The sequence below is a fragment of the Xiphophorus couchianus genome, chromosome 12 (assembly GCF_001444195.1).
Source record: "Xiphophorus couchianus chromosome 12, X_couchianus-1.0, whole genome shotgun sequence".
Classification (NCBI taxonomy): domain Eukaryota; kingdom Metazoa; phylum Chordata; class Actinopteri; order Cyprinodontiformes; family Poeciliidae; genus Xiphophorus; species Xiphophorus couchianus.
The window spans coordinates 4,082,786-4,104,908 of record NC_040239.1 but is presented as its reverse complement, the minus strand read 5'-3'; the positions used below and the strand labels follow the sequence as shown (position 1 = coordinate 4,104,908).

The following is a 22,123-nucleotide window of genomic DNA, read 5'->3' as shown; positions in this document are numbered from 1 at the left end:
CTAACAAAGCTCCATCTTGGCTGACAGTACTCAGTCTGAACGCTGCTGCAAATGGAAAGTATCACTAATTGGCTGGCAGAGAGCAAGGAGGCTGCGTGCTAACACTTTAAGGGACTCTCACTCTGACAGCTATTCACTAATTGAGTTTTTATGTTACCCCAGCTCATATTTTTCCATAAAGCCTAATCCGGATGTAATGCAGACATGCATTTTTCATGCAGCTTATCTAAATGTTTGCAGAAGTGCGGCGCAGACGGAGCTAGCTCGATTCTCTTCATATAGAAAAAGCAAAGAAACGGAGAGCAGCCAAACTTACAGAGTTGACAATGCCTTTGAGAGCGTGGAAGCCATCTTTGACAGGAAACACGTTGTCTTTGGAGTCCGCAATATCAGCAAGCTGTTGGAATCATGGAAAAGAGGAGTAAACAAGGAGCGCTGCTGATCTAACACTGCTCTCTGCCTTTTTCTGTTTTCCTTTTTATGACTGAACGCCGTCTTTCCTCTCGTATTGCGGGCAGGAGGAGACGGAGCAGATGGCAGGACTGTGGCAAACACTTTGCTCAACTATAAAAAAAATTATTGCTGCACAAACTGGGAGCAATACTGCCTTTGTTTTGTTGTTTCTTTTTTTTTTGACTTAATAAGTGCTTGTGGCAGGATGGTTACCAATGGTTACAAGGGATGGGCCACCATGTTGGAAGAGAAATTGTGAAACTCCAGACATCAGTGACAGTCGGACTGCAGCTCAGATGGCCCGATGACACTTAAAGATACAGTGCGAGAAAAATACTGGACTGAAATTATGGTTGATGGAGATAAATATCACGATAAAAACAGGGTGAACAGAAGCAACAGAGCATCTGTGTTACAAATCAAGATAAATTCAATAAAAATAGTAAATATTTCCAATTTAACATGATTTAAACTAAATCTCACTTTATGTCAAATCATGACACATTATGGCTGTTTTTATTCGTATGCAAGAGAAATGTCTAATAAACTGAAAACAGCCATTTTGTTTTCCTCTGTATTTACCAATTATCGTGTGTTGATCAATAATTAAAAATAATAACTTTAAAATCAGCAGCTAGCATGAAACAATGAAGTGTAAACTGTAGAACCATATAAAGATAAATATTCACACAAAGTGTAAACCAGGAGTGTCCAAAGTGTGGTTCGGGGGCCATTTATGGCCTTAGGAATAGATCTGTGTGGCCCAAATTTACATCTTCTTGAATAGTAAAGTGAAGACTCCAGCATCACCTGAAGCACCAAGAAACCCCAAAAAAGTTTTAACTCCACTGACTGAAAAAAATCAAAGTAGGACTGAACTGCTCTTCACTGGTCATTGATTCTTTAAATTAAAGTTTCTATAAATCTTTACCTCATTTTAAGAAATGAGGTAAAGAATCCATCCCATTTTAAACAATGGGATGGATTCTTTCTTTTTTTAGGTGCAAAAAAAGTATTTTTCTTCTATAAGCCATGTTTTTGTTTTGACTTTCATTTGAATTTCATGTTAAGTGGAGCCTCAAACACAACCACTCTTTAATCATAGCTAAATACAGAAGGGGGTTTCCTGAGAAATTTCTCCTTGCGGTTGTGGAGAATCTAGCAAAACATTTCATGATCACCCAGTTAGGAAACCGCACATCTTTCTTTGTTTAAACCGAACATCTGAGAAACTTCTTTAAACCTACTGTAATTTGTTCTTTTCTGATAGGTTTTATTATAATACTTATTGTTTATTTTATTAATAAGTAGGTAAAAAGAGAAAGAAAAGCTAAATAATGACCTCTCAGCGCATTCGTCTCCCCTATTTTGGCCCACAATGCAAAAAGTTTGTTCACCAGTGTGAACGATTTACTGTGACTAACAAAACTTCCTTTTAGTGTCTATCCAAAGTGGAAATTGTTGCATTTTTTATGAATATATTTATTTTTAATAATATAAATTAGTTAACATGGGAATTCCTTCACAAAGACTTCTATTACTGAGGTTTATTCTACCAGCTGTTCTTGTTCTTGTTTATCTCAGGTTATATTTCACATATATGCCACTATTTTAATTTTTAATTTAACAACATGCTTCACCCTAATTTGACAATATTTAAAACAGATAATAGTGTCTTAATCACCAGTACTGATTCAACGTTTTAAATCCCTTCCCCACGTCTGAACAGTTTTAAATGCAGAAGTATTTAACAAGGCTTTTCTCACAGGTAGAACCTGTTCAGATGTTTACCTTCCACAGTGTTCTCCCATCCTGCCAAAGTCTCTCATACAGAACTGTAATCGTTCTGCACACACTCAGCAACAAGCTTGTCGGGCGTTTTGTTGCTGCAGATTAGGACTAAAGCTCGCTTACCTGCTGCTCATCAAAGTCCAAGACACCAACGCAGTAAACACGAGCGCCATATTTCCTGGCTTCATCAGCCTGCAGCTCAGGCAAACGATGCGCAACAGGTCAGACGTGGAGATAAAGAGACAAAAAGGGAAACTTCATGAATAAAAAAAAACAATACATGAGGGATTTCACAATTTAAAAAAAAAGATGGCTTCTGGATAGGAAATATATCTAAATAAAATGAAGACAAAAAAATTTAATGTGTGAGTTTGGTGAGTCAGAAAAGCAAAGCTCACCTGCTGTTGGGTGAGCTCATTGATATACACTGTCAGTTTCCCGTCTGTCAGAGCCAGGATGATGCTGGAGGACTTTGTGGACTGCTGCTGGATCTGAGTGTTAGCCTTCAGGAGTAAATACAGGACGTTTCTGTTTGCCGTTTCAAATAGACTCTCAACAGTAACAAATCACATCTTTACATATTACGTCTCCAGCTTCCATGTTCAAAACAGCAATAGGTAAAAGCACAAACTTAGATATTCATACCTACTAATTTACACTATTTACGATTTGAAGTGATATGTAGCTTTCTTTTTGCAACATCATGAATTCAGGATTACACAACTGTTCTTAATCTTTAAGCCTAAAATATGCATTATCTATATTGTGCGTTTGGGCTGAAATGTCGCCATGCAGCAAGAAAGTTACAATTATATGACAAATATTATCAAGAATAATCTATAAAAGGTGCCACATTTTCTATAAAATTCTCCTTAGTACTCATACGAATATACAGTACAGACCAAAAGTTTGGACACACCTTTTAATTCAATGAGTTTCCTTTATTTTCATGACTATTGACATTGTAGATTCACACTGAAGGCATCAAAACTATGAATAACACATGTGGAAATATGCACTAAACAAAAAAGTGTAAAACAACTGAAAATACCCCTTATATTCTAGTTTCTTCAAAGTAGCAACCTTTTGCTGTGATTACTGCTTTGCACACACTGCATTTTCTTGATGAGCTTCAAGAGGTCGTCACCTGAAATGGTTTTCACTTCATAGGTCAACCTGCCCTGTCAGGTTAATAAGTGGGATTTATTGCCTTATAAATAGTCATGAAAATAAAGAAAACCCATTGAATTAGAAGGTGTGTCCAAACTTTTGGTCTGTACTGTACTTCCACACAAATAACTGAATTTTACTCATCCTGAAGAAATATTAACAAAGGCAACAGATTTTAAGTGGGATTAAAACAAAGAAACATACTACAATGTGTGAATGGTAACAATAGGGGGAATAGTACAGAACTATTTCTTATCCTATACAGTGCTGCTGGATGTACTCATTGATGTACTTGTTTGATGCAAATCCCTAAAAACAATAAAAAGTTCTGACTTTACAGAGGAAACTGACCCATATAATCACGACAAGTTTTGTTTTCTTGAGGAAGAGGCATTAGGAGGGAATTATTAAAACCAAAAATCCTTCAAGTCCGCAGAATTTCTTTACATTAAGTTACATATTAACAGACTTTATCATCATTTTTGAAGCAGGACAGACATAGCAGGCTGACATGGGATCAGTTTGTCTTTGCTGCTTTTGTGTTCATCATTTTCATGCTTTTCATTTGTTAATATAAGCTTAGTTTATATTATTTATTATTTATATAGTTATTCACTTGCTTCAGTAGTGAATAACTGGATGTAAATGAATGTTTTGCTGGTTTTTTTGTCTACAACAGTAAAATAATTACAGGGTTCTTTCTGTTTCTGGCAATGTTAGAGCAGTTGTGCACTGTGTAGGATGAGAGGAGAGCAGGAGGAGAGTGAGAGTGGAGCTGAGAGCAGAGGCCACTTTTGTTTTAAAAAAATTAGATGTTAGACAAATAGAGAAACGGATGAAACGCAGAAGAAAATAACATTCAAACTAAGGTCTAAAAAGTAGCAGAGCTTGTGTGTTAAGAAAGACATTATAGTAATACAATTTGCCCAGTTTTTCACTTCATATGATCAATTTTTCAATTACTTTATTTCTGAGAATTAAATGCATTGTTTGTAAAGTTCTGACAAACTTCATTTTCAGTTTCAGTCCACCTCTTAAATTATTTCCCTCTTTTTCTTTATTCTTTAAATAAAATATTGTTTGCCATGAATATTTATTTAGATATTTTAAACAGTTTTAAATACCCGAATACAAGAAAATAAAACTCACCTCTTTTATTCCCTCATGCATGAACGTTTCACCTGCTGGTACCACACTGTGCAAGCGACGCAGGCCTTCTTCAACTTTATGCCTGGATGGACAAATGCAATGAATGCTTCACATGTGGGAACAGATTTCATCCAAATCTTAGTTGTCCCTGTTTCTGTTCTCTTAAGAAAAACTGAGTTTTATTGCTTTAACTTTAATGATTTGCACAGATCCTTAAAAACAGCAATGAGGTGTACTGGTACTGTAAAGATGAAGTCACTAACAGTAAAAAACCCCCACAGGCTATAAAAACAAGCACACTGAGAAATATAGAAACAGGAACAGAAAAGGAGTTAAAATAAATTTTTGACAAATTCTGAGGTATAAATAGTTGCAGTTAAAAAAAACTATTACAAAAAAAACTGCTAAGTTTATTATTTAAATTTAAAATATGAGAAGAAGACATGCCACATCAAGACAAAAACCAGAGAAACACGCTCAGATTTTCAGGTAATACTGCTTTCATCTATTATGCATGTTAATTTTATTGTCAGCAGAAGAGCTACATATTGCTGGTTTAATCAAAGCCTGCAAGAGCAAAACATTTTAGAGAACAAATAATTATTTTCTGAACAGCATTTATGTAGGAATTTGATAACATGAAACCTTCTAGTTTAAAAAGAAATTGAACTCAAATAAAACAACATAAAACGATCTGATCCTTGGTTCTGTAACACTAACTTGCAGGAATTGGTAGAAATAGTTTGATTTCTGCTTTTTATTTCTTACGTTTGCATTAATAATGTCTCCAAAGAGGCCCGAATCATGACACTACCAACACCGTGCTAACTGGACTGAGTGTCCAACTGTGATGTAGAAACGTTCTTCCTCCTAAAATAAAGCTTCATTTTGATTTAAAACAAAAAAAAGTATGTAGTTTGAAAACACACCGATAGTCATTTTACTGAGAATTCTAATTGCGATTCAAACAAAAATATTTTTGAGGGATTTTGAAACAATTTAGTTCCTGTTTGTAAAAGTTTAAAGCAGCTAAAATTTTCTACTGTTGCATCATTTAATAACTTGCATGAATAACGTCTTTCAGAAAATAACAGCCATGTTGCATCAGACAGATTTCCAAAGAAATTATGCAAACATATGTCATAAATACAAAATACTGACAGCCTTTAAAAGTTCTAAAGAAATAAGGCATTTTGATTTAAGAATAAAACTGAATAAGTTACCAGTGCTAATGCCACTGAATGAGACTCTAAGTAAAAAAAATAAATAAATACAGCTCTGGTATTATATTATATTTGATATTATACAAAAAGATAATAAAAAATGTAAACTGTACTTTAAATCTGTTTTTCCAAAATGAATTAGAACAGTGTAATTTTTTTTCAATGAAATTAGTATTTGAGTTCATTTGTTACCTGTCTCCGGTCAGAGGCAACAGAACTTCAGCTCTGGATGAAAAAATTATGAATGAGACTCTCATTTGTGGACTGAGGAGAAAAAAACACAAGAAATTCGGTCAAGACCCAGGAACTGATTTTCTTCGTTAAAAGATACCAAACATGAGGCTTCAGATGGAGAATCAAACTTTTGACATCACTTACAGGTCATTCATCACAGCTGAACATCTACAGACGGGTGATTTATGTCCAGGTTTTAAGTTCAGATATTAAGATGCATAAATAATGATGCAAACAGAAGGAGCTCTTTTAATGTCAGCTAATTTTAGTGCATGACTTGAAGCAGCTTCGGAGCCACTGAGGAAGTGATTAATCAGAAGAGAAACATGTTGTGCTGACGATGAGTCACACTCAAACATTCTGCTGGACAAACACTATTAATACACCGAGTACCTGTCACTTTACAGGGTGACGTAGCTGACCAGAACCCCCCCACCGGCACCAGCCACCGCCGTTTACATTCAGTCACATTAAAGAAGTGAATGCGTTCACAGATTTTCTGCTTCACAAGCAGGTGGTTTCTGTGTAAACACCCAGCTTCACTTTCAGAAAATCCATACAAACAATATTAACATTCATTTCACTGCTTTGGTTAAAGAAACGCCTTTTTCAGTCAAATTATAAAGATTTCTAATGACAAATACGCCTAAAAAAAGGGGAAAAAAACTCAGATTTTAGATATCTGAGAGTTAAAATTAAAGAAACATTTTCTTGACCAACAAAATGGAAAAACTTAACTGTATTTTTTAAGGTAAACATCTTAGATTCTTTTCAGAACCTTTAACAATTTATTGTTTTTTATTTTGTTTCTTAAAGCACGGCATGATATTAAAATTTAACGCTAAATCCTTTAAATTTTCTTTTTTAATATTGAAATTTATTTTACAGAGTACAAGACGGTACAGTTCATTACATTTTGACAAAAAATAAATAAAATTAAAAGATAAACAGAAAATACAGTATATTAATGTATAAACAAAATTCTTTAATTTAACATTTAAATAGCATGTTTAAATGTGTAAAAAATGAAATTGCACAAAATAAAGATAATTTAATTTATTTGTCTTTTTTTTTTTTTTACAAATTTGTCTATAATTGTTTTGTGATTCTTTTTGTAAAAACAAAAATTATTTTGCATTATATATATATGAAAAAAAAGATATGGCCCCAGCAGTGATTTCAACTTCCCATGGATCAAAACATTTGGAAACCACTTAGAGAAAACAGAACTGAACTAATCTGCACTGGTTCTCTAAAGCAAGGTTTTGAACTGGTCCAATCTGTACTTTATTAAAAAATATAAAGAGGGAAAATGGATTCTTGGCTTAAAAAATAATTAAAATCTCGTCTCGGGAACTACATCCATGTTCCAACACCTATAGAGTATGTTTTCAGCTTCTTATTCATTCTGCAAAAACAATGAGCAAAATTAAAAATCACATTTCTACATGAAAAGATAAGTTCTTAGTCTAAGTAGAGTTTCTTAGTGAAGTATATTTTTCCATTAGTCTACAGTGCATCTAACAATAACTATATGATGGAAGTATAGCATAGCATGAGATATTAATATGCTACAATACAGCCACAAACTTCATATCACAAATAACAGGAACTAAAGTTCCCCAAATCTAGAACAAATGATGTAAAGTACGAAATTAAGCAATAAGTAGTTTGCTAAGTGTCCTCAGTAACTTCCCACCTCTGCTACAGACACTCGGCACACGCGGATGGCCTCCCACAGAGCGAGTTAAAACTTCGGATAATTAAGTAACACAAGTGTTTCCTTCAGAGATGCGAAGCCTTTCGGAGCATAAGGAGAGGTGCTGATATTTCTCAACCACATGACACATGGCCCAGTCGCCATCCTCCCCCACAAGCGCGCCGCACAATCTTTAGACCAGATCCGGCAAAGGAGGAGCGGGAATATATGTGGACTTTAAAGAAAAGAAAGAAGAAGAACGAGCCATCTCTAAGGTCACGGCTGGAGAGCGTGGGCGAGGTCGTGATGCAGAACGACCACTGAGATATTTTCTGTTAAGAAAGACTTGGGATGAAGAGGCACTGAAGCCAAAGCCAGGGATAAATCTGAGGATGAGGAGGAGAGGAGGGGGGGTGATGAAGTAGTCCAGTTTGCTCCACATGGCAGAACAGAAGTGCTCTTGGTGAGCGAGCATTGTTTAGCAGATTGTCCCCGTCGCCTTCCAGTGTTCTTTTGCTTTACTGTACATTGTCTGCCTGTCAGCCGTTCTGTGGTGGAAGCAGGGGATAAGTGTGGAGCCGGACCCCCCCGGTGCAAATGGCCATTCTCACAGCCCAGAAGACTGCTCCTCTCTGCCACCCACTCCCACCTGGTGCCTTTGCTATTTTCTTCAACCAACCACTTCATTCTGGCTGTGGCGCTACCGTCTGTACTGTGCTGGCAGGCGCAGTTTGACTCAAACATTAAGCAAGCTGAGCGCGTCGAGTCCGTTTTAATGCTTTTGTCTTTTATTAATTAGGACTAGAAAAGATACTTTGGAAAACAGGTGGGAAGTCCTTTAAATCTGTGCGGCAGACGGCAAATAATGATGTCATTCATCCAGTAAAACCACTTATCTTAGAAATCTGTTAAAGTACTCCATTTTCCCCAACTAGGATAGTTTTTTATTCTCTAGAAAAAAGGACATTTCTCCATGCATTATCTTATTTCTATCAGTTTTTCTTATTCAAATAATTGAATCGCATTCCTAACACATTAAAATAGCATTTTGTATTCAAATATATGCATTCAATACTTGCCTCACGAACCGGTCCGTAAGGTTCTTCACAAAGGAGTAGATTTCTAACCAGTTTCTGGCGACGCTTCCAGACCTGAATGGAAAAAACAAGCAACCATGAACACAGAGCAAATAAAAGACTCTGCAGTCTGAGAGCTGGGAACCGAAATACTGTACATGGTTGCACAACAGCTACAGTTGGATATTAAAACCAGCCACATGCTGGATAATTTTACTGGTGAGTCTGTAGCAAAATGTTCTTGAGCGAGGGTTTCTGTTTGTAAAGATTTATTTTTCTGCTCCAGTTCTTGAAATATAGGCAAAAAAAAATCCAAAATTCATTCACCGCTAAGAGAACTGGCTTAGTTTGTGGAATTCAATAAATTTTCACATTTCATTGATTTTCACTGGAATTTATGGGAATAAACCTGGAATTTCAGATATTGAAGTTTGGCTTCATTATCACAATTTACCACAATTTTAAGCTGATTTAGCATGAAGTTCAGGAAAACACCAGATTTCATGAAACTGCACCTGAGTAAATATTTGTGGGTTCTCCATAGTTAATTCAATCTTGGAAATATTAAAAGTAAAACAGCTTCAGCCTGGACTTTATCCACAATATTTGATTATTTACATCTTTCTTGAGTCTCTCTCATGCTTAAAGAACTATATATATATATATATATATATATATATATATATATATATATATATATATAATCCCTTATTCTTATTGGCCACATGTTTCCTAAGCTCGCACCTGATTGGCTGATAGTTCCCTACTGATGACTTCCCAGAAGCTGTGGAGTTATATAGATTTGGTGAAGTACAGCAGAGATGGTGCTTGTGTTTTTTATCTTGAGTATTTGGTTTAAATTTTTTCTCTCCACATTCAGATTAATCAACCATTAAAAGAGATTATTCTATCCTTTGTAAACTTAGAAAATGAGCAGAGTATCAATAACTTTGTCCTCAACCATAATTAGACTAAACAGGAAGAACCATTTCTGTTATCAATTAATTCAAAAAAACTTGAGAAATACAAAACTACGATGCACACATTTGGATGCCTAACGATGGAGTGTTAGTCTGACCACAGTGAGTAAAACGTGCCCTTGGCGTAACGACGGAGAGGTAATTAAATCAATAATTACAATTCCTTGTATGCACGGAGAACATAAAAGAGAAGAGTTTGACCATTAGGCAGCTCATCTTTCACGGCACCTTTCTCCTCCCTGCTCCGTAAAGACAAGGTCACAGAGGGAAGGTGAAGGGAAACTACGCCACACGTTGACAAAGCAGAGTCTCTGGTCTGCAATAAGCAGCTCAGTGTTGCAGCGACCGTTAAAAATCAGACTTTTAGATGTTCTGAAGGAACAAGTGGGAACTCTTATAGAAGATCTAAAGAGTCGTCTGGTGGAAAAACATTCCATATTTGATTGATTGAAAGAATGTTGATAGTTGACATTGCAGCCTCTGTGTCATAAACAGGTGTGAATTCTTCAAAACAAAGATGCAAGTTGACCCAGAACAGACTAAACATGTCTTTTACCCTCACAGTATTTCACAAGACAGTCACACCGTTCAGACTGCATTCAGACTCAGAAATGGAGCATTTCTGTTGCTGAAATTGATCTGCTATGATCAGTGATTCAAATAATGAGTATATTGAACAAAAACTGCTATTTTTAGTCTATAAATCCATCAACCAACTGCATGTATTTTCATAAAGATCAAAGGTCAGTACTACATCTTTTAGTTCCTTCAATTTTTTGTTGGAATAAAAACTACTACAGAAGATCCTTGTTATTCAAGTGGGTTGGGCACTGCACATACCTGCATTTTCTTCTGATTTTACAGATAAAAATCCCTCAATGGGTGAATTTTCAGTGAATAATTTGAAGTTACCTTTAACAGAAAAATCCATGAATACTCAACCGTGAATAGACCAGGGTATGTTGTACATCCAACATATTTTTTTCTCTTCATGTTTTGTTGTGTGTGTTTTTTTTTTTAATTAAGTCTTCAGCTTGCACCTCAAAGAAAACCAGAAACTGGTTTCAGCCAGGAGAAACCTGATCAGCGCATCTCTAGTTGTGCTATTTATTGCTGCACCAATAAGAAAACTGTGAAAGTCAACAGTGAATATAAGTGGAAAGTTGGTTGATTAGTTTAACTAAGCACCAAAGAAACTGCACGCCGCACTGAAAAGAGGGTTTGTTGGTCCTCCAATCAGAAAAAAAAAACAATGAAGAAGAGTTTAAGAATAAAGAGTAAAAATGTTTCTGCAGAAACTGACTTTTAGGGATGGACTGTTTGATGTTTGGTTGTTTGTTCTGGCACTAGAAAACAAGGATGTCAAACAGATTTCAAATAATGTGGGGTACAAAAACTGGAGGTAAATAAAATCCAGGATTATCTGAAATCAGAACACATTTCCTTCTTTATTAAGTTGAGAAACATTTGCATGATGTTTGAAAGTTAAAAAGGCATCTGTTGTCCGTGAAGAAACGCAGGACATACATGAGGAATTACATCCCGTCATGGAAGAAGCCCTTTTATCTGCACCAATAAAATGAGAAGAAACTCATAACAACGGTCAGTTATCTTGGCCATCATCCCGTGTTTTTTAGGTCATTTAGATGAGAGCATGGAAGTTTAGAAGTGGGTCAGGAGAGCAGCAGCGTTTAACTACACAGTCTTCTCTGATGGCACGCCTCCAAGCCGAAGGAGGACAGGATTAAAAACAGTTCCTGCCACGACTGTAACCTTCCACTTACACGATGCTGCTGCACAGTTCTGCTGAGCCGACTGAATCTGCCTGGGAAGTCTTTGAAGCAGCGCTCCAAGTACATGAAACACACAGAAAGTAGCGCTGTGCCAAAATGTGAGGCGAATGGTGACACCATCGCTTGCATGATTCACACAGAACCCCTTAAAAGGCCTGCTCTGTTTTTACAAGATATACACACCTGAATGTTACCAGATTGTACTACAAAATACATGAGAGTCCAGCTGGTTTTTTACCTGACAATAAGACACTGCAACAACTAAAACCTCCAGGGTTTTATTTTGTGGTACAAATAACTACATTCAATTTTCTTTACAAGTTAGCATGTGGATCTTTGAAAGCTAACTACTATTAGCAACACAAAGTGATGACAATGCAAGGATGGCATCTGAAGTTTATAGGATTCTGTTTCTAATTCCAAATTATCTTAAGTGTAACTTTAACAGACTTTATCTTCCAGCTATTTGAACATTTATAGACATGCAGCAGCCTCACTGGATACAGTTGTTGGTGATAAACCTTCAACTTTAATGGTGTATCATGACTTAAAGCAAACAAATGCAAACTTCTGCACAGCAAATCTATGCAGCATTAACAATCCAAACACACCCTTAATGGCCACTTCCTGTGGGAGTGTATTTGCCCCAAACGAGTAAAAGGAAACAGACTTGATTTAAAATTTCTGTTCATTTTGAAAAAATGCTTCAAATAACTTGAGAGATACTGAGAAAGGTACAACCACATGTTTATGAGAGATTACCATGCAGATGAAAGGAATAATTATGTTCTATAAACACAACATGGTTTGGTGTTGCTTAAGTTCTTTGAGGTAGAACCAAGTGAGCGGGGTTAGAAGGAGGTCACGGTAAGGCCTGTGTGCTTTCATCAGGTTTTCAACCACATGCTGCAAGAAACCACAATGCATACAAGAGCCTGAATGCATCAGATTGGTCCTGAATCTGTTATTTACAGATAATGTTCATCATTTTTCCAGGTACTGCTGCATCCAATCACAACAAAGTCCACAAAATAACATGTTGTGCACGCAACAGCTGTGGAAATCAAGACATTTATATCCAGAGTGGCGCAATCAAGGGCTTTGCCTTTTTTTCTCTTTCACAAAAACACATTAAATGTTGGAAAAAAGTCTGCAAAAAACATGTCAAGATTGTTGTAATCAGGTTAAGATGTCAAGTGTTCAGCGTGACTGCAACCAACTGACATCTGGATGCCTCCAAGTGGAACCTCTGCCATAAGCTTTGAGGAAATCAAGTTGAATACCGATCTAATGACAGAAAATAGTTTTACACATTAAAATGCCACCCTTCCTCAGATAGTTCACACAGGAACAACTGTGACTCAGTGGGTTGAGCAGCAGAGGGTTCGACTCCAGCTTCACACATCACTGTGTTCCTGGGCAAGGCACTTAACTCCAGGTTAATTATTTAGTTTTTAACTTTTATTTTTTTTTACACTTTTCATAAAGTATTTTACCTAAATCACTTAAAGTTGCCTTTTATACACATGGTGCAACACAGAACCTTTGCCCTACACCCAATGTTATGGCCAGGAAAGCTTGTAGAAATACTGTAACTGCACAACTTCATAATTTTTCCCCCCACCATTTTAACCAAATTACTTAAATAATGAAAAGAAAGTCATTGAATTTGTCCCAGAAGCTCCCATCTCCAACTCCCTTCTGATGAACTCAAATGCAGCAATTTAGAGAAAAATAAATAAATAAATAACTTTTCACAACTTTATTTTCTGGGTTCATTTGTTGTTGTTTTATCATAGGATAATTATTACTGCAAACGGTCAAAAGTATCCTTAAAACTTACTTGTCTAAAACAAAGTAGAGGTCGTAGGCTCCGTGACAGGAGGCTTCCTCTGCCCAGCCAGTGGCCGCGAACAACCCCAGGATGGTCACCGCGACAGCGGCTGCAGTCCACAGCCGCCTTCCCTGAAGGTTCTCCTCCGCGGTGGGACTCCGAGACAGCAAATTCAACATTTTCCACACACAAACCCCGCAGTTATTATTCACAGAAAGCCGAAGAATGCAGCTTCATCCAGTAGAGAGTAGCAAACAGCAGCTGTTACTTTGTTAAAAACTTCCACTAAATAACAATGTTCAGTGATTGGGCTGCAATATAAAGGAAACTACCGGAGCTACGTCACCAGCTTAGTGTCTACATCTTCCTGACTCACTCTTCACTCACATCCTCAATAAAGCCGAACCCCGCACCCCGAATAAGTGCTGAACCCCCATAACGTCAAGAGGATCTCAGGTTTTCACAAGTTTATCCCGCTGAACTTCAGAGCCCGAAGGAAAAGTTAGGCTGCTTTCAAGGACCAACAGAAAGCTCGTAATTGTAAGCTCCCTTACTAGTTAGTGAGAAACAGTTATTGTTGTTTCAAAATGACTAGTGGCTCTTGATATCTTAGGGAGGAAGAAGGCACATATTGAATAAACTTCAATTTTAATAGTTAGAACAAGTCAAAATAGTCAACTAACTCTTTCAGTAATCTATTTTGGAAAATATATCCGAGGTAAACTGCAAGAGATTATCTCATAAAAAGTAGATATACATATTTAGAACAATAATGTCATTACATATATAGTATATGTATATTATTTTTGATTATTATGTCTTACATATGCAAAAATAACGTTTCTCAAAGAGTTATAAAAAAGAATTTTTGACAGGAAAAATGTTATATTATGGCCCACACAGTAACAGTGAAGCCTGCAGACAAAAGTTATTTACACCCTCCTAAGCCAAGAAAAGATCATAGCTACATTAGCTTGTTGAGTGTAATTTATGGAAGTCATCTTTCCATAACTTAAATTTAGCATTTCATTTGGAAACCAAGGCCTAAGAGCCATGAGGTCTTACATGAAGTTTCCAGTCAGATATTTGCTTAATATTCTTAACTTTAAACCTTGTGAGTTTAACTTGCCTGATTTCAAATCTAAAACCAAAAGGTTAAATTTAACCCAACATAAACACTTTAAAATTTCTGCTCTGCTTTTCTTACAAGTTTCAAACATCATTCTGTTCATTAAATGAGTCACAGCACCAACACAACTAAAACAAAAAGTACTTTATGACTACAAACCACCTGCTTAGCGTCGCCCTTTTTTCAGCCTGATTTTTATCATACATAAAGAGGTCTTTAAACGCCTCGCCATGCTTATTTGAAAGGAAAATAGTGAATTGTTAGGGTTTGTTGATCCTTGTCGAACTTTGCTTCGGTTCACATATTTCCAAAGACCCTCAAAGCCCTCATGAGCCTCTGCACTAGTGCGCATGTGCAATGAAACCGGCTGTTTTGCAGAGTGCTCAGTTCCCACCCAGCAACATCTGGATCAACTTCACAGTCAGGCAAAATTATAAGAAAGCATTGTAGAAGTACTAAGAATTTCAGTAATTTTAAAATGAAACATGCAGAAATATTTCACTGCCTTCTTTTGTTTAAATTACTTTATATATTTATATAAGAGGAAAAAGAAACCGTTGAAAAGTTTTACCAGTACCCTGAGAAAAAGAGAGAGAAGATAAGAAACATCAACTTAACCTGTGTTGAACCTAAAACTCCTTGTTTTTGATTAGTATTTGGCTCAAAAAATAACAAAACCTCCAGCTCATTATATAAAGGGTTTCCTGTTTTTTTCTCATTTCCCATTTTTCAAGCCTTTTTTTTTTTGTTTGCTGGATATCAACTTACACAATCCACAAAACATAAGAATTTGTATCTTCCGTTTTTCTCACAATATGTCACAATTCCTGCCCTCATCCCCCTTGAAAAAGGTCTGATGACATCAAAGCACAAGGCTTGGTGTAGAAATAAAAAAATTGTAGAAATGTTGACCTCCTCTTGGCTTGTGCAGCAACTATGACACAGTTTATTGCAAACGGTGTTAACACGTGGCAGATAAGTACTGCATTCCAGCTGCTGAGGAAGCAGTCACTGTAATGAAAGCACAAAGCTCTGCTGAAGGGATGAAGGCAGGAAGGGGATGCAGATGTTTTTCTCAATTCAAAAAAAGTTAAATTCATCTGATGCACCGTTCTTTGAATCGTGCTAACAAGAACAGTGACTGCAAACGGTCAAAATATCCTTAAAACTTACTTGTCTAAAACAAAGTAGAGGTCGTAGGCTCCGTGACAGGAGGCTTCCTCTGCCCAGCCAGTTGCCGCGAACAACCCCGGGATGTTGAAATCATCTTACACTCAGTTCAATTTGTTCTCACCTCCGTCACGGCTGTTTGTTTTTGTTTGTTCATTATAAAATCTTCCATCTTTTATAATGCTACTTTATTAAAACTTGTATGTTCATGACCAAAAATAACGACTTCTGTCTTTTCCTCATTAGACTGAAGAAAAATCTGATGGGTCTGTTCATTGATCTGATGAAAACACTCACTCATCGAACTGTAAGGAACTGTGATCATAAATACTGAATATAAATACATAATATAAAGCATGGTGTCATCAGCATTGAGGAACCCCATATGTGATCTGTTTTTACTCTGATTTACCACTAAAATATCTAAAAATACTCCCTGGTTGCTAAATATTAAGTTGTGATACATTATGAAAAAAGTCATGTATAACGGGAAGCTTGAAACCATCATCTCCTTGAATTAAAGTGTAGGAAACTCCAATATTACAGCTGAAGGAAAGAGCTGTCTGGGTCAACAAAATCTTCAAGAGACAAGAGGTTTTGCTGAAGAGAAAATAAAACTTCAGGATGTAAAATAGTGTGGAGCAGTACGGTGCGCTGATTGAAACAGTGATTAATAAAACAATTCATTGAACAACTCAGTATAAGAAATAACAAATGTCAAATTAGTCATTTATTTAACCCCCCCACTTTTTTTTTTTTTACCTATATCTATAAACACTTTTGCAGTAATTAAAAGAAACATTAAAAAACCACAAGTTCAAAACCCTAATGCCTCAAAATATTAGTTTTGAAATTAAAAAGTTACAGCATTTCTTCTTCTCCACTTCCACGCTGTTCCACATCTTTACACAACATGTAGCTTTCTTGTAGACAAGCAATGCATTTTGCATTTAATATTTCCAGTTAACTTATAAATAATTATTTTGTTTTTGGACTGTGGCTTCCTCCCACAGTCCAAAAACATGACTGTCAGGTTAATTGGTCTCTCTAAATTCTCCCTAGGTGTGAGTGTGTGTGTGTGTGTGTGTGTGTGTGGGTGTGTGTGTGTGTGTGTGTGGGTGTGTGTGTGTGTGTGTGCGCAAGTATGTGTGTGTGTGTGTGCATGGTTGCTTGTCCTGTCTGTCTCTGTGTTGCCCTGGACAGACTGGTGACCTGTCCAGGGTGACAACGCCTCTCGCCCGGAACGATAGCTGGAGATAGACACCAGCACCCCTCCTGACCCCTCTAAGGGACAAAAGTGTACAGAAAATGGATGGATGGATATTTTGTTTTCTAGTTAAAGGGTGTCTTGGGTCTTTTGTCTGCAATACAATGAGAGATTTATGTTTTAATAGTTCCGACTGAAAAGATTTGACTGAATTACCAAAATAAGCTCAGTTTTGATTATATTTGAATTTGTATATTGAACCTGTATATTTCAGGTGCCTCCGTTATCGTTCTGGATGCGTTAAATCCCCAAACCTGGACGATAATCCACAGTGGGAACTAAGCCCTTGAATGTGGCACTGCACCCTGGAGTGGCATGCACAAAAACAAAAGCCCCGCTCCACCCACAGAGCTCTCCACACGCCACCGTCTAATCAAATGCAACGGGAAGAACATGTGGCAATGTAGCATTCCAAAGCCATAAAACCACCACAGATAATGCAAATGTTTTCACAGTTGTATCTGTTGACTTGAGACGAGCGATTGCATTTCATCACTCCTGTCTCTTCAGCAAACGTTCCCTCAGGTTAAATTAAACACCAAAGATATATTTCATCAGGTGGTGCTTTCCAGGACATAGAGGAACTTCCAGATTTGATTGTGTCATCAGTTGTGCTGCTTGTTTGAACACAGCGTGTGCAGCTGGCAGCGGATGTGACTTCAGGCTGTAAAGTTTGGGAATAAAAGGCCTTAAACTCATACCTGAGAATCAACTCACCTGAGTATGCTCCTGTTCACACTGAAATAAAGGTTAAAAAGTGACATTTCCTGAGTTATATGGTTTACATATAAGACTACACGTGTCACAGTAGTTGGCGTCAATGTTAAAGCCAGCGTGCCAATGTTTTTCTTTACTGAAGCAATCATAATTGTTTAGGAGAAAAAGCTCATTTGTGCAGCTGTGACTGATTTTATTATGCTCAAACAGCTTCGAGTGCCACAGCCTCACAGACAAAAGCCTCATAAAATCCACTATTCATCTCAAAAAATATAATCGATACAAATGTTGACAACACGCATAAAAACTTTACATTTACCGGTAATCAACACAAACAACTGTGATTAAATATTAGTTTTACAGACAAACATTTTATTTGATTCCACAAGTGTAAAGTCGACCTGAAACAGTTTAATATTCTCAGACATCTGTTTGTAAAATGCTGCTAAGCTAATAGTTTTTGTTCACCTTCAAGTTGTCACACACTACCTGATCAGAATACATTAACTATCTATCATTTTAAATTCAAATTGAAATGGTTAAGACGTTTGCTCATAAACATCAGTAAATATTGGTTTGTGTGTACATTTGGATTGTTCTTGCTCCTCAGTAGGTTCATAATTGTCCTGAAAAGCTAAATCAAAATGTGTGTTGTTGAAATCATCTTACACTCAGTTCGATTTGTTCTCACCTCATTAGGTGAAAGAAGCAATCATTCCCAGGAAAGCGTCTTCCCGAACCACGGATCACATCAACAAACCGAATCCCTTTTCTTTTGTTTTGCCTCGGCACAAAAAGAAAACTGAACTGTCACACAACTCCACATCACCCAGGTAATTACCATAACACACCTCATCAAATCTGAACAGTGCAGAGAACAGCAACACACGAGTATAATTATCTGGCAAATCAAAGTCTAATTAGGTTTTAATTTGAATGTTAATTCTTTTGCACGCCGTTTGGTTTCAGTATATGCTCACTTCCTTTGTGCATCCTGAGCAGGGCTCTCTGGAACAAAGAAAACCTGAAACAATAAAACTAAACAGGCATGTATTTCCCATTATTTGGGAAAATGTGCGAATCCAGTGGCTTGAGAAAATATTTGGTGTGCATCGATTTGTCATGGGGCTCTAAAAGCCGGAGGAGAAATCGAAAGTGACAGTTAAAACAACAAGTCTAATTTCTGCAAGCAGCGAAGTGTGGAAGTTAATCAGGAGACGCAACTGTGACAAAACAGCAAAAAGTACAAGAACAAACAACTATCTGTTAAAGTTAGGACTGAACTCTGATAAAGTTTAGGAGTGGAAGAGATTCATCCTGAGAGTCTGGACGTTGTCTGGCTGATTAACAGTCCTCCTAAATGTCATATGGAGAAGTGGAACAACACCTGCACAGTGACTGAGGTGATGATCCTGGTATTTAGGAAAGAAATCCACATTATTCAGGAGGATTCAATCTATCAGGTTCATCCAGACAGATTTAAGTTCTGCATCTGCTCTGGTCCAGTCAGACTTGACTATTACCCATATGGATGAAGGACCATCTTCAACTTCATCTCAAAGTTCAGACAGGAAATTCACCTCAAACCCAGGTGGAATTTCTGTAATCAGCTTAAAAGCTGCTTCCATGCCAGGAAATTGGTCATTGTTACATCCCAATGGCAGTCTAGAAGTATTAGAGGGGTGTTGTAACAATAAAAAAAAACAGGGAAAATGAAGAGACAAAACCAGGAGGATAAAGTTAAAGTTTTATTCTTTAAAAATAATCTAAAGCACCGGTGTCAAAGTCCAGTCCTCAAGGGCCGCTGTCCTGCAGTTTTTAGATGTGCCACAGGTACAAAACACTGGAATGAAATGGCTTAATTACCTCCTTCTTGTGTAGATCAGTTCTCCAGAGCCTTGCTATTGACCTAATTATTCTATTCAGGTGGTGCAGCAGAGGCACATCTAAAAGTTGCAGGACAGCGGCCCTTGAGGACTGGAGTTTGACAGCCCTCATCTAAAGAAATCTTAAAGGTGAAGATGAGAACCTAAAGGAAAAGAAAGGGGAGAGTAACAACAAAAACCAGGGTTCCTAGCAAACAACAAATCCTCTATAACAGCACCACAAAGCTGCAGCACACATGCTGCCCAATTGGCCAAGAGGCCCTGAAATCAGTGTCCCAACCGAAACAAACATGAGTCTAACGCTACTGGGAGAAATGGCTCATGGTCTCTTGCCGAAGACAAAAGAGAAATCCTTCAACTGCTAAAATCCTTCGCCACTTAATTTTTATTTACATTTCGTAAATAGGTAAGTTGCTCTAAGTGTCTTCATCAGATGTTTTCATGTTGTTTCCTTCGGTAGTTCTTGATACAGCGCCCCCACAGGCCAGGAGGGGAACAGGTTGCTCCAAGGATTTGGATCAATTGACACAGTGCAGTGTGAAAACAAATCATGCCAACTGAAAATAAAACAAATGTTACAATTTTGGCCTCCAATCAAACCGAGTCTATCAGAGTATTGGGTGTGAAAACATCCTAAATGAGCTTTACCCAGTTGATGTTTAGCTATAATATTCCTTATCTGAGGTCAGAAATCCGGTTGATTCTTCTTTGTTGTATGGAGATTATAAAGTTATACATTTATGTTCTACAACATTTAGAAGTTTTGTTGTTTTTCTGATTGAGTGGGCATCATGGTGTCCCACAGCAGGTCCTTCTCGTTCACATAACTGCTATTTATGATTCTTCATCAGGTGAAAAAAAATCCAAAAATCTCATTATCAAAAGCTGGAGAGGAGTCAAATGATCAAATTGCCTCAAGAAAACCAACCAAACAAGTATTAGTCACAATAACAAAGATCCATTGAGTCCTAATAGCATCTATAACTCATAATTATCTTAATATCTGTTGTTTTAGCTTGTTTTTCCTCTTCTGGGAAGCACTGTTTGTCACTAATGGCATCTTAAGTTGAAATTGAGTGCCTTGCCCAGAAGTAAACAGCATCTATCAATCACGACTTGAGGCCAAGTGTCAAAACACACCAAAGCCAACCGTGTGTGTGTGCGTGATAATGATGCACACAGTGACCATCTTGAGTTGGTTTTAAACAAGCCATTTTTCATCCCACTGCAACGAGCAAACTCAACTGCTCCACATCACCTTCATCCGTTACTGGGTGAAAGTTTGCAGGTTGGAAAGATGCTTGTGTGACACAAGGTGACTGAACACGCAGACGTCCTTTAACTGCAAACCAGAAAGATGAGGTCTGTCTTCACAACATGTGCTGCACCTTTAAATCTGATTCATCATTTGGCTTCAAATTAAAGTGATTTGCATCTTTCATCCAATAACATTTTGTTATTTAAAAAAACATATAGCAAAGTCATTGCTAATTTTTACTCTTGCCTCTTTAAAGGCAAGACTTTAACTTTACTTACAGAATCAGATACTACTGAATGACTTTTCACCATAAAAATTACATTTCAGTTCTGATTTTGTTTGCTACTTGTGTCTAAAACAACTATTGTCATGTAATTGATCCAAGATTTAGAGTTTAACATTGGTTGAATCAGGTTTCCCTAGCGAAGAACACTATCTATTACTATTTTAGTAATTAAAGATGCACTAACATAATCTTATAGGAAAAAGTTAAAGGGTTAATGGAGGAATCAGGTTGTGATGACTTTCTGGAGGCGGAGTTGCAGAAAGAGCGGGAGTTTCTTAAAGAGACAGAGACCCAATTTCATTGTGTTAAATGACGTAGTCAAATTTCATATCTCATATTTGAGACAGGCATTTTTATAACAGCTGAAGTTAACATAGATTCTTGATAGTGCTTTAAATGATACTATGTGGCTGGAAAACACATAATACTGCCCGTTTAAAAGAGTCTTGAGAATTTGGGGGGAAATAAAGAAGATTTAAAATCTTTTTGCTGTCAAATCAAATGACAGTCTACCCCACAAACTGACACACAAACATCTTTACACATTAAACTATGAATCCACATACAAATACAGTTTCAAACCTGATTTTTTTTCCTAGTATTCCCTCACAAGGGCCTCAAAAGCCAACACACATTTTCAGTGACTGGGATCTCCTCAGAGGCAGACGTTTGCATTTGTAAAAGAGGCGTCGGTGGGGCATCGTCCAGATAATGAAATGAATCCATGTTTGATCCTCTCGTCATCTCCCGGTAATTGCTCTTGATTCCCCCTTTGTGTTTCACGCTTGACTCCTCGCTCATTCCAGGCTCCGTGTATAAAGACGTGCTCGTTCAGCCCGTCGGTGCCAGCAGAGTTCAGTGATTAACAAATTAAGGATCTTCCTCCGCCTTAATCTGTCTCAAGGCTTTTTTTTTTCTCTTGCAGAAACATGTTTGGCGATGACAGCACCTCTGCTCCTCGTATTTAATTGGATTAGAGGGAAGTCGGGATTAATCCAGTCTCCGGAG

At 37.1% G+C, this 22,123-nt stretch overlaps 1 protein-coding gene across 2 annotated transcripts in view; it reads right to left on the bottom strand.

Moving 5' to 3' along the window:
- antxr2a (ANTXR cell adhesion molecule 2a) overlaps positions 1–15,748 on the bottom strand; it is an 87,705-nt gene extending 71,957 nt beyond the window's left edge. The window contains exons 1-7 of one of the 2 annotated variants that reach the window (XM_028033980.1): positions 15,705–15,748; positions 8,799–8,870; positions 5,979–6,050; positions 4,564–4,645; positions 2,643–2,747; positions 2,368–2,436; positions 317–397 (exon numbers count right to left, since the gene is read on the bottom strand). In XM_028033980.1, the coding sequence (XP_027889781.1) occupies positions 317–397; positions 2,368–2,436; positions 2,643–2,747; positions 4,564–4,645; positions 5,979–6,043 (402 nt within the window). In that variant the 5' untranslated portion in view covers positions 6,044–6,050; positions 8,799–8,870; positions 15,705–15,748. Of the gene's footprint in view, positions 1–316; positions 398–2,367; positions 2,437–2,642; positions 2,748–4,563; positions 4,646–5,978; positions 6,051–8,798; positions 8,871–13,411; positions 13,916–15,704 lie in introns of those variants that run through there. The other variant, XM_028033979.1, reaches the window with a different exon arrangement.
- Between the last annotated feature and the right edge of the window lie 6,375 nt (positions 15,749–22,123).